The 13,229-nt window shown below is 37.0% G+C and overlaps 3 protein-coding genes across 3 annotated transcripts; all 3 read left to right on the top strand.

The window, feature by feature from the left end:
- The first annotated feature begins 21 nt into the window (after positions 1–21).
- Positions 22–4,328, top strand: LOC113766806 (serine/threonine-protein kinase STY13). The gene is made up of 6 exons (XM_027310957.1): positions 22–1,323; positions 1,941–2,062; positions 2,206–2,411; positions 2,484–2,658; positions 3,459–3,593; positions 3,929–4,328. Exons 1-6 carry the CDS (start codon positions 954–956, stop codon positions 4,133–4,135), a joined length of 1,215 nt encoding a protein of 404 aa, XP_027166758.1. The 5' UTR covers positions 22–953; the 3' UTR covers positions 4,136–4,328.
- A 2,285-nt stretch (positions 4,329–6,613) lies between these two features.
- On the top strand, positions 6,614–9,474 carry LOC113764476 (homocysteine S-methyltransferase 2-like). The gene is made up of 7 exons (XM_027308387.1): positions 6,614–6,871; positions 7,484–7,540; positions 7,666–7,892; positions 8,025–8,154; positions 8,262–8,465; positions 8,781–8,852; positions 9,166–9,474. The coding sequence occupies exons 1-7, from the start codon at positions 6,707–6,709 to the stop codon at positions 9,331–9,333; spliced, it is 1,023 nt and encodes a 340-aa protein (XP_027164188.1). The 5' UTR covers positions 6,614–6,706; the 3' UTR covers positions 9,334–9,474.
- Positions 9,475–10,427: 953 nt separating this feature from the next.
- LOC113765448 (pentatricopeptide repeat-containing protein At3g22670, mitochondrial-like) lies at positions 10,428–13,040 on the top strand. The gene is made up of 2 exons (XM_027309630.1): positions 10,428–10,492; positions 10,914–13,040. The coding sequence occupies exon 2, from the start codon at positions 10,925–10,927 to the stop codon at positions 12,647–12,649; it is 1,725 nt and encodes a 574-aa protein (XP_027165431.1). The 5' UTR covers positions 10,428–10,492; positions 10,914–10,924; the 3' UTR covers positions 12,650–13,040.
- Positions 13,041–13,229: the final 189 nt, after the last annotated feature.

Genomic DNA, 13,229 nt, shown 5'->3' with positions numbered 1-13,229 from the left:
AAAAAGAAAAAGAAAAAGAACGGAGTACCTTTTTCAAAAGGAGCCCCCGCGCTTCTCTCTCTTTCTCTCGTAGAATCCTCTATTCCCTGCTTTCTTCAACTCCACACATTATCACTGATTCATAATCTCCCTTAATATATGCCATACAAACTGATTTCTGAATTTTCTTTTAGTTTCCAAAGGAATAATCAGAACTTGGGCAAGTTTTTCGTGTCTCTCCAGCAGATGGGGCTTTTTTGTTGAAAAGATTTGATTTTTCTTGATGGGTTTTATTTTTTGGTTTCTGGGTTGTCTACATTCTCTTGTTTAAGATTTTGTTTTTGGTTTTTTTTTTCTTTTTTAAAATTTGGATTTGAATATTTATTTATTTGTGTATTTGGTGGGTCATTTTTCGTTTGTCTTTGCAAGTTGTGAACTGGGTCGTTTTCTTTGGTGGTTTACCTTTTCTATTTAATTGTATTTTATTGTTATCATCATGTATGAAAAAGAAATGATGAATGGTGCCGGCAACCTTAGGGTTTTGAATAGCTGAAAGTCAAATTTCTTTTTATCCCTATAGCTTTAGGTAGCGTTGAATTTGTGTAAAGTATTACATTTCAGGTCAATTTTGGAGAAATTATTATATTTATTGAAAAAAGAATTGTTCTTTTGATGGTATAAGAATGTTTTGGCAATTGTAGTCTAAATTTGAAGGAGGGCTTGCCTTTTTTTTTTTTTGGTTTACTGCAATATCTTGCTCTTCTTCTTGAGTTTCTTCTATTTATTTAGGCTCAATTGATGATGGCGAAAAGATTTTAGATATATTTTTATCATTCTTTTAGAATATTGGCATAAAAATCTCAACTTTCATTATTTTTGTTGGTTGAATTCATTGATAGTTGTGTGGTTTTTGAGTGATCAATCAAGGCTAGATTATATTTGGTGTTGAGAGTTACTGATTTTGATCTTTAAAAATGGATCTGAAAACAAGCTCTGGTGGTGTGGAGGTCCCAGAAACTGAGAATTTAGAGAATCAAAATGGAAATTTGGATTCCAAATTGAAGGGAACAGGAGGTGTTAGTGAGAAAAATATATCAGCCACCGGGATTGGAAGCATTAGTAGCAAAGATATGATCTTTCGTGCAGATAAAGTTGATCTGAAAAGTTTGGATGTTCAATTGGAGAAGCATCTGAGCCGTGTTTGGTCAAGAAATGTAGAGAACAATCAAAAGCCTAAAGAGGCATGGGAAATTGATCCATCTAAGCTGGAAATAAGATATCTTGTAGCTCAGGGCACTTATGGGACCGTTTATCGTGGTACCTATGATAATCGAGATGTTGCAGGTAAACATTTACTCTATGCATGATTATGGTTTATAATTTAATTTTTATAATGTCTCGTTGTCGATTATATAAAGCTATAGTTTTTTTTTTCTTTTTCTGAGTCATTTAGGACTCTTCTTAATGGGTGTGAGGAGTATGTTATAGTTCTGTTATTTGATCCTTTTCAATGTACACCCGACAAGTTCTTTGTTGAGCACGCGAGTGTGTCTTAGATGTTGATCACTGGGAAATGTGATGATTATTCATCTGATTGCTGCTGATACTTCTCTGAAGTCATTGAAAACTTTGGTTTAATACATTCTGAGGACAGATTTTTTAATTTTATCATTTGTGAGGTAATTTGAAGTGCTGAGTTTGGTTTCTGACAATGTTGGACTAATTGTCGCATCTTCTGATGATGATCGGGTCTTTCTGAATTCTGATAGGGATGGAAAGATTTAAAGCAAAAAATCTGCATTCTGTGCTTTGCAGTTAGTATTAAATCTTGTTTGCCATGGACTTTGAACTCATACTGTGAATTAGAGGTGCTTCTAGTATCATTTGAGTCCAGTTGAGAATGATTCTATTTCTTGGACATGTTTCTCATATCAAGCAATCTATAATTATTTGTTACATAGTCAAGCTATTGGACTGGGGAGAGGACGGCATGGCCACTGTCGCTGAAACTGCTGCTTTGAGGGCATCATTTCGGCAGGAGGTTGCTGTCTGGCACAAACTTGACCATCCAAATGTGACAAAAGTACAAACTTGCTTCCTTCATATTATACTTTGTTATTTAAGATCAACGTCCTGAGCTTTAATAAGGATTTGTGATTGACCAATCTAGTAAAAAAAGTTGATTTTGCGCTTCAAATTTTGATGTTCATACTCACTTATATGCAGTTTGTTGGTGCATCAATGGGGACTTCCAATTTGAAGATACCTTCAAAAAACCCTTCTGAAGGTTATACAAACCTTCCATCGAGGGCATGTTGTGTTCTGGTGGAATTTCTCGCTGGAGGAACATTAAAGAATTTCTTATTCAAAAATAGGAAAAAGAAACTTGCCTTTAGAGTCGTGATTCAACTTGCATTGGATCTATCTAGAGGGTGAGTTCCTGTTTGAGGGATATGCCAATGAACTATAGACAGGTCTAACTTAACTTTGTTCAACTTTTCCAGATTGAGCTATCTGCACTCTAAGAAGATTGTACACCGTGATGTCAAAGCTGAAAATATGCTTCTTGATACATATCGAACATTAAAGATTGCGGATTTTGGTGTTGCTCGTGTGGAAGCGCAGAATCCCCAGGACATGACTGGTGAAACTGGAACCCTTGGATACATGGCCCCAGAGGTACTCGTACTCCCTGTTAAGAAGTTCTGTTTTGAACAACAACATCAAAGGCAACAATCTTAAAAATACAGTTACAAAATCCTTCAAATTTAAGCATCAGACACTTTCATTTTTGCTCCCCATTCTCTATTCATTAGTAAACCCACTGCACTTGTTACTGGGAACAAGCTTACATAACGTTTTCCTCTCTTTACTTCTGTACTTTGCTTGTTTAAGGAAAGCACAAGCTAGTTTACCAGCCCAAGATATTGTCTCTTTTCCTTTTCCCACCTTGCCCCTTCCACTCCACCCATGATATTCTGCTCAGACCAAGGTATTCTTACTAGCAATATGAGCCTGTTGGTTTCTTATTGAGCTCCAGAGGGCACATCAGAATGTATAGTACTTGCAGGTATTACTTAGTGGCGGTAAAACCTTGTATGGGCTGGTAGGAGTGCAGCCTACTCTTGTCCCTGGTAATATTGAATGGAATGGTTAGTCCAATGTGCTAAAGAAGTTGGATGTAGACTTAGTTTGTCTACTGCATTCATTTCATTGCATTTTATTCTTCATGTATGCAGGAGCTGATTTATTTGAATCTCTCTCTCTCACTCTCTCTCTCTTTTTCTTACAAAGACACATGGTTGCATGTCCATGCACTCACAACAAACACATATCCTCTCATACTCACACACCCGTACCACAGAGCAAGTAATCTGGATAATGTAAATATTGTTTTTATGCTTAAATTATAAAACTAGAAACCAATTTGGATTATACAACTTTATTTTCCAGTTCCTTCAAAATGGGCTTTTGTGTAGGTTCTTGATGGCAAGCCTTATAACAGAAAATGTGATGTCTATAGCTTCGGCATTTGCTTGTGGGAAATTTATTGCTGTGATTTGCCCTATACTGATCTTAGCTTTGCCGAGGTTTCTTCTGCAGTTGTTAGACAGGTATGTTTGACTGAGACCTTCCTTGTGTCATTAATGATCTCGTTGTGCCTGTTTTCCCTTGTTGTCGCTTGAGCTGCTAAAAGAAATCCCGATTAGCTACATTGTACAGTCTTCCAGTTGAACATGGAAGTTTTTGAAAATGAGCATCTGCCATCTATTGGAGTTTGACTGTATGTTTCATGTCACCTGATGCTTGAACATGAATGAATATTCATGAAATATTTGGCGTCTGTGGTGACAAATGCTTTAAGCGTTCATCTCAATCGTTTTCTTCCTTCATGTTTTGTTGACTTCAACACAAAGTGACTCGTACCTTTATGTTGTGGCATATCCAGAACCTGAGGCCTGAAATCCCAAGATGTTGTCCGAGTTCTCTGGCAAACATCATGAAAAGATGCTGGGATGCGAATCCGGAAAAACGACCTGACATGGATGAAGTGGTGAGGATGTTAGAAGCTATTGACACAAGTAGAGGAGGAGGAATGATACCAGAAGACCAGGCGGGTGGCTGTTTCTGCTTTGCTCCAGCTCGGGGACCATAAAATTTCGCACTTTTTTCATAGGAGTCTGTAGAATTGGACGACAATTTTATGGTTCCATTTTAATTGGGCTGCTCGGGAAGTTTTGGTTCCATTGGGTGTTTCAAATTCAATTCTGTTGTTCATAAATGAAAAACTGCTTAAAAGTTGATGGTGATTTGACTGTAAATTTGATCCGTAGCAAGATTGATTGTTACCTTAGAATCTTATTCTAGGGAATTATCGAACGTGTAACATACTGGATTGGATTCATCAAACTGAGAACAAAAAAGGCAATCAAGATGCTTGTGAATTGAAGTAGTAATACAAATGGCAGCTAATTAACGAGAACAGAACCCAAAAAGAAAAGAAAAGTAAAAATTTGGTCTTAGCATTCTCGATCAGGTTCTCAGTACACTATAATCTGTTCTCAAATATCTCGAGATTGCAATTTTTTGTGCTATTATAAATTTAACATTTTCAATCAAGTTCTTCTGACCCACGGATGCTTACACCCCCCTTCATTTGAGTTGAGGCACAGCCAGCCATAAAAATTGGCACAGAAACTTGGACGCCACAAAACAAGCAATCGTAGGACAAATAAATACCCCTATAACGAATTTGAATCTAAAAGGTTTTTATAATCAGAAATCAAAATTCTCCTCCCAGATAATTGCTGGATGGATCAAGATAAGGTTGATTATATAATGTCCAACCCACTATCTCTGAACTATTAAAAAACCAATTCATCATCTTCGTCTTGCACTCAAACCATCATTAATTGGTCGTACGTATCGCTTTCTCGGCCTAGTTTTGACTGCTATTTTTTTTTTCAAAAAAAAAATTTTTATATTTTCGTAAATATATTTTTTAAATATCATTTTACTTTACATAAATCAAATAACTGCGCTACATATTTTTATAGATAAAAATTTCAGAAAATAGTAATCCAAACGGATTTCTTGTGATTCCCCCTTCCCTGGGTAATTCAGACGGTTTTTGTAGTCTCTTCTTTAGGAGTAGGTCTCAGGTTCGACCCTCGGAAGCTGCCGTGCTACGATTCTTGGGGCGGGCTCTCACAGCTTGGGAGGAGTAGTCTGGTCAGCTCATGTGACTCTGGCCAGGTCAGGATACCTTCCAGTCGAAAAAAAAAGGATTTCTTGTGATTGAAATTTGAAAACGAACGATCAGATGTAAGAAGCAAGGTTTGGGGCTGCTGTGTGTGTTCATAATTGCGCACGAAGAAGACAGCATAACACGGACGCGGACATGATGTGATAAGTTATTAAAAAGAGTAACAATAAAATGAATCCTAATCTTGAATGTTTTTTCCTACCTGTGCACTCAATAATCAGTTTGTGGCAGACCGGAATTGATGACATTTTTTGGCAGTTTGTCATTCGAGTTTGTGGGTGATAATTAATAAAATGTTATGCACCATATTCTTTTCGATGATTTCTTGATTGATTTGCACACTTTATATATTTCTTAGATATTTATCCTAATCAAAGGATCCTTACCAACATATCTACATATTTAATCAAAGAAGGCGAGAATACAAAAGAACTTGGCCATGAGAAGCTGGCTATCTTCTTCATTTTTTCCCAGATAAGAACAAACGAACTGGTGTTTTCTACTCAAGTGGGCTCTGAGTCAAATCATCATGAAAATGCCCCTTCCAAGTAGCTTGTTTGGAATTCCACCAATTGGTTGGTTTTCTTGTGGAAAACTTTTTCTTTGCTTTTTTTTTTTTTTTTTGCAATTTCACGGTCAAATTTTTTTATGACACTAGTTTTTTTAATTATAATTGTCAAAATAACCCTTTAAATCAGCTGTTTTGGTTTTGGAGTAAAATTGACCTAGGTGTAGAAATAGCACTAGCCAATGTTTTTTTCTTTTTAAACCATCAAGACCGGAATATCCTTTAAACTACGATAATCAACAAATTACGAATCTATTTAAGCACCAAAAAATGGTGGGAAAATGAATAAGAAGGCTATACGATATACTATTCCTATAACTAGATCAAAATATATATATATATATATATATATATATACTGTCAGTATATATAAGATCTATTCATTTATTTAAATATCAAGAAATGAGGGTACATGAATAATAAAGCCATACGATGACATATGATATAAATTTAATACTCCTTATTTTTTTTGGGTCAAAATTTAATACTCGTTATTTGACAACGATAGGCTCCTGTAAATGTTAAATACTCATCTAGTAAATATTAACTTCTACAGAAAATGTAAAATAAAAAAATCCAGTATTGTGATTTTAATATAGGAACAATCGGGTGACTTCACGTTTTGGTGTTCCTACAAATGTGGCAAATAGAATGCTGTGAAGCAGACAGGACACGCTACTTCTCATGTCGTTTCATTCAATTGCTCTCTCTCTCTTTAATGCTTATATAAAATTCATCAGTTGCACTGAAAATTCTGCCAGCTTTGCTTGCTGAACCACTTCCAAATTCGGACGAAATTCCAAGAAGAGCAGAAAAGAAAAGGAAGCAAACCAAATTTACATAGCAGTAGTACCATATTTAGTTGACTAAATCCTTGATAGGGGTAGAGGAGAATGGTTGAATCATCAGCAGCAATAACTGATTTGCTCCGCCAGTGTGGTGGTTATGCAGTCATAGATGGTGGTCTTGCTACAGAACTTGAACGTCATGGTGCTGACCTCAATGATCCTCTATGGAGTGCCAAATGTCTCATGACTTCCCCTCACCTCATCAGAAGAGTACTCTCTCTGCCTCCCTGTTAACTGCCTGTGGGTGTATGTGTTGTTTTTGGGGTGCTTTTTTTTTTCCCTTCTCTGTTAAATAGGCAATACTTTTCAGAAAAATTGATCAATGGGAAGTGAAATGTACTCAATTACAGTGTACAGGTCATTTGATTTCTGGTTGAATTGGTAGGAACAACTTGTTTTCACTGAACTCTATTGCCAATATATTCACATTTATATGTGTCGTGAGCGTAGTGGGATAACTCGTTTAGGATGCTTTAATGCTTGACCTTGTTATTTGTTAAGGTTGGCAAGTTTAGGATTCAAAGTAGGTCCACAGGTCCCAGCTGCTTCTGCACTTGGAACTCGTATTCTGTTTTATCAAGAATTATCATTTCTACAAGAGATAAGACTCTACTGGCTCTTAGTTACAGAGCGGAACTGAATTGCTACCAGTGATGAGACAAAGAAACTATTCACCAAGTCTGCTAATTTTAATGATGGCCATAAGTAGCCAGCTTAAAAGTTGCATGAATTCGGCCATATTCTTTCAACTGCGATTAAATATCAGCAACTTGGCCATGAGGTTTTCTTGTTTTATTCTTTATTGTTTGTTTCACGTGACAGGTACACCTTGATTACCTTGAAGCTGGTGCTAATATCATAATATCTGCTTCATATCAGGTTATATGGCTGTCTTTTTTTGATTTTTCCCTTTTTTCGGGCGTTCCTAAAGATATCGTTTGATTGTTATTGAAAGAAGTTATCATGAAGTTTGGGACTTTTGAATTGTCTTGTTTGGGAGACAGGCTACTCTTCAGGGATTTGTAGCTAAGGGGATATCAAGAGAAGAAGGTGAAGCTTTACTGAGGAAAAGTGTTGAAATAGCACGCGAGGCACGGGATATATATTGTGATAGAGCCAGCAAAGGTTCTTGGGATGTTATTGGTGATCCAAAAGCTTTAAAACGTCCACTCCTTGTTGCTGCTTCTGTTGGAAGCTATGGAGCTTATCTTGCTGATGGCTCTGAATATAGGTGAATCTTTTAATTCTCTTCTTACATTGGAAGCAGAGTCGTATTTCAGTGCCCAAATACTGAATTGAAATGTTTGAACTTGTGCTAGAAACTTTTCCTCTTGAACACTTGTGACCTTCTCATGCATTGCAGTGGCATATATGGGGATGCGGTGACTCTGGAGACTTTGAAAGATTTCCATAGAAGAAGAGTTCAGGTTCTTGCTGACTCTGGTGCTGACCTGATTGCATTTGAGACAATTCCAAACAAATTGGAAGCTATGGTATTGTTTTTTGAGTTGTGACTATCTCGGTGTACCTCAAACATTTCTTTTGCTGGAGCAATTTAGATGTTTTGCTGTCTATTTTGTCTGATTGCTTCTTTATATAGGCCTATGCTGAGATTCTCGAGGAAGAGAACATAAAAATTCCGGCCTGGTTTTCTTTCAATTCTAAGGATGGGATCAATGTAGTTAGTGGGGATCCTATTTCAGATTGTGCTGCAATTGCTGATTCATGTGATCGAGTTGTTGCTGTTGGAATCAACTGCACTGCTCCTAGATATATTGATGGACTTGTCCGATCAATCAAGAAGGTATAACCAATTCTAGGATGCATTTGAAATGAATGAAATTGAATTTGATAATAAAATTTAATTAGGAACATTGGCTTTAATTCTCTTGGGAAATCCAGGTAGCTTTGTTGTCTTGTCTTAGTTCTAATTGCAGTCTTTTAATCACAACATCTTTTTTTTCAGGTTTCTAAGAATTCTCATTAGAGAAACCAATTCTGGATCATGATTATTAGACATATCGTATCTCCATTGCATCAATAAATTAGAAATCAAAAAATCTTGGATGTCCATTTATGTATTGGGAACTTATTGCTTTACTTGCTAATATTGCTGCAGGTCACTACTAAACCGATCCTGATATATCCGAACAGTGGTGAAACTTATGATCCTGACAGAAAGGAATGGGTGGTGAGTAGCTTGGTCTGTAGAAGAGCTCTTTCATGTTTTCTCGATAGGTGAAACTTTGGTCATGTGACTGCAAGCAATTAGCACAACAGGCTTTCATATCTCTAAATCAATTTTTCAGTTTCATGGGCATTGTTTTATCTGTGTCTGTTCTACACATCAAACCTGGTTACTGAATGTGTGAAGTTTATGGGGATAGTTCGACTGTATGTCATATAATTTCTTCATAACACCTCTGAGACATCCGAATTTGTCAAATTACTGAATCTTATAGCTGCAACTGGAAGCTAAAATTCATTGTTTCTTCTTCCTGTAGCCTACAACAGGGGTTGCAGATGGAGATTTTGTATCCTACGTTGGGAAATGGCACGACTCGGGGGCCTCTCTCATCGGAGGTTGTTGCAGGACCACTCCGAACACCATCAGAGCAATCTCTAAATCTCTATCTAGCCAACAAGACTCCTTAGATTTTGTAGCACCCTGAAATTCCAAGTCTTATTTTCATAACCAGCAAGACTAGGCAAGGCCTAGTCCTATCTCCATGTGTATGCTTCACGCCTAAATAAATGTTAATTAACTCTCGGGTGGTTGTTTTTTTTCTTACTTTGACCACCTGGTGTTTCTACCTTTAGCGAGACTAATCTGAATTCGGTCCGGAGAGCGTCCGTAGAATTTGATTCTTATTCGAGGGTGAAGGGCCAGCTCAAATCTCTTACTCGGAAGTTAAAAGTTAGGCCCAAAACTTTTCAAGGCGTCACATGCGGAGGAGTCGAACTTGCGACATTTTTTTGTTGTTTTGGTTCCATGGTTGCATACATAGCGATACTTACATTGTAAAGAATGGAAAGGATATATTATGCAGTTCGGACGCTTATGATCCAAACTTTTTGGCCTGTGCGGAGACGTATGATACAAGAGTTTTGAAATAATAAAAGCTTTTCCTTAAGTATGATTAAAATTTCAGCGCAAAATTATTCATGTAAATTCTTACATGAACAGCACGTCTGAGAATAGAAGTCTGGCCTCGGGCCCAACTTAATTAACCGGACTACCGCCGACTCCTGTTCTGATGGCTGGTTGAATCTAGCAAGTGCAAAGACAATTAATTCAACCGGTGCTCGTCTTAATTGGGTAGTATTGCATCACTTTATTAGCTTAACATGTTCTGTATTTTTTGTACGATACAGAAAAGGGCTTTTTGACAAATTAGTTACATGGAAATTAAACAACAAATAAATCTTACGTACTTTATTACTATATATTTTTTCAATTTTAAAAAAAGAGTATAATTTGACTATTTCCTGTTCAAGTAATGGAATTAGAATTAGTTATTATCAAACGTCACAAGAAATAATCATTAGTATTAAACCGTTTTCCATCAAATATCACACAACCAAAAAAAAAATACTGATGATAATTAACATATTAATAATAATAATAAACTAAAAATAAAAAGAAATAATTATTCACACTTCAACATTACTAGTAAACGCTAAACCCTGCCAAAACTGAGGACCAAAGGGCCAAACCCCAAAACGTATTTTATTTTACCCACATCGGTTCATTTTCAGTTTTCCCCTTGCTCCTTTTTTGCCTTGGGTGTCCTGCCTCTTTTCGTCTTCTTCGGGGTGATTACAAGCAAGGTTAAGCTCCACTGTCTCACTTTTTACCTCTTTCTCAATTCTCACACTACTGTTATTTCATTATGGAGATTGTTTTTGCTATGTGCTGTGGCCAGTTTTTGACTCTCTGTACAAACCCATGTGATGCAAACGCATAAATAATCATCAAGCAACTCGAATTGCTAAATTCCCTTTTAGTTTTTAGCGTTTGTATGCATAGATATATATGGGTGTTTTGGCGGCAGGGAACCCAAAATAGAGTCGTTTTTCACCTATGTCCTTTCCGCATTTCTATTTGTTTTTGCTGCCGGATTATGTAAGAAGAACATTTGCTCTTCTCTGATAATATGATCAATAGATAAACTTCAGGATGCTATAAAGAAGTACCCTTTTGCTGAATTGGTTGAATTGCTTGGTCATTGTTTTGTTTGGCTGTTTGTAGGTTACTGGAAAATGCCATCAAGATTGAGGCTTTTCCACTCTTTTTGGCACTTTAGAGCTCGAATAAGTTCTTCTAGGTTTACTACAGACGTTAGATATGTATCTGATGGGAATCATTTCTTGTGGAATCCCTTTTGCACTGTGGCTGAGTCAGTTCAAGTTGAAGATTCGGTTGTTGTGACTGTTGAGTCTCCTGGACTTCCACATTGGGTTAAATCTTCAAACAACGAGGTGAATAATGTAGAAGATGAGGAATTTGTGCTCCCCTCAGTCTCAGATTGGATTGACAGTCACGAGCTTCATCGCCCAGGAGTTGATACTGAAAGCAAAGTAGGTGATTTGTCAGATAGTGAAGCTGATAAGATTAGTAAGATTCTGAAAAGTGAGTTTAAATCACCGGATGCTGTTCTAGAAGCATTAAATGGTTGTAGAGTTGATGTAACAGAGGATTTGGTTAAGCAAATTTTGGAAAGATTCAGTTTTGATTGGATTCCGTGTTTGGGGTTTTTTAGGTGGGCCAAATTACAGGGAGGTTTTAAGTTGTCACCTGAGTTGTATAGTTTGATGGTTGATAATTTGGGGAAATTGAGGAAATTTGATCTCATGTTTGATTTGGTGGAAGAAATGCGGCAGTTGGAAGGTTGCATTACATTGGTTACGATAAGTAAAGTCATAAGAAGACTTGCAAAGGCCGGGAGGCTCGTTGATGCTATAGATGTGTTTAGAAATTTGGACCAATATGGAGTGCCCAAGGATATTTATGCATTGAATATTTTGGTAGATGCTTTGATTAAGGATCGAGGAGTTGAGCATGCTGAAGAAGTCATCTTAGAATATAAGGATATTGTATCTCCAAATGCTTCTACTTTTAACATGTTAGTCCATGGCTGGTGCAGAGCTAGGAAACTAGAAGAAGCTAGGAAGACCGTGGGCAAGATGAAAAGACATGGTTTTAATCCTGATGTGGTCACATACACTTGCTTTATTGAATTATATTGTCGTGATAAAGATTTTCGGAAAGTTGACCGTAAGTTAAAGGCTATGCAGGAGCTAGGACTTATGCCTTCTGTGGTGACATACACCATTATAATGACTGCACTTGGGAAGGCAAAGGAAATGAATAGAGCCTTAGAATTTTATGAGATGATGAAGCAGAATGGTTGTGTTCCTGATAGTTCATTTTATAGCACTTTGATTGAAAATTTAAGTAAATCCGGGAGACTGAAGGATGCTCGTGAACTATTTGAGGATATGGCTAAGCAAGGAGTTGATCCGGATACATTGACATATAACACAATGATTGCTGCTTCTGCACGGCACTCTGAAGAATTGGATGCCTTAATGCTGCTTAAACAAATGGAGGAGAGGCAATGCAAGCCTGATCTTCAAACTTATGCGCCATTGTTAAAGATGTGCTGTAGATTGAGAAGAATGAAGGTGCTTTCCTTTCTGTTGAGGCACATGTTTAAGAATAATATCAGCTTTGATCTGGGAACATATACACTTCTGGTGAGTGGGCTCTGTGCACATGGGAACCTAAATCGTGCTTGTTCATTTTTTGAGGAATCAGTGAAGAGAGGTTTTGTTCCTACAGATGCCATGTACACAAAGCTTGTGAAGGGACTTCAGGAGAAGGGTATGGAGAAAGAAAAAGAAAGGATTGAAGAACTGATGCTACAGGCTAAAGTACAAGGATCTATTGATTCTTCTAAGAGCTTTATTCAGGTTCAGGAATGAATGCTTTGGCATCTGTAAGTGATTTGAAAAAAAAAAAAAAAAACCTGAATGGCAGTCTTTCTTTTCTTCATTTACCTGAGATGCAAAGTGTCACGAGCTACAAACTTAGCAGCAAGTATTGCCAATCAGAACTGGAAAAGCCAACATGTGATGTAATTCCTCCCGTGCTCAACTCTTTTAGATCAAGGAGAATTCAGCTTCTGATCCATCTTCCTTTGAAAAAGACAATTGTGAAAATTAGAAAAGCGAGAGAACTCTATCGGCAAAAACTTTAGAGCCAAAAAGTATCGATTTTGCAACCTGATATGTCCTGCTACTGAAAGTAGTTACTAATTATGTAGAATTTAAATGCAATGTTGCAATGTCATTTGTCAGAATGAAATAGCTTGAATATCTTCTTGTCTGTCACATAATATATTGTTTATGGAAGCCTCCTCCATTTTGCTGGCCGGGACCTCACACTATGAATAACCCCATAAGGAAAATGAATTGCGATGACTATCTTCTTGTCTGTTTTTCGCTCAAAAGGAACAGAAGTCTCTGTTGTGGACATATGTTTTCCTTGAGATCGTAGGTGTAA

Source organism: Coffea eugenioides, chromosome 3, assembly GCF_003713205.1.
Source record: "Coffea eugenioides isolate CCC68of chromosome 3, Ceug_1.0, whole genome shotgun sequence".
Lineage (NCBI taxonomy): Eukaryota > Viridiplantae > Streptophyta > Magnoliopsida > Gentianales > Rubiaceae > Coffea > Coffea eugenioides.
The sequence above is the reverse complement of the archived record's forward strand: the minus strand, read 5'-3'. Positions and strand labels throughout refer to the sequence as shown.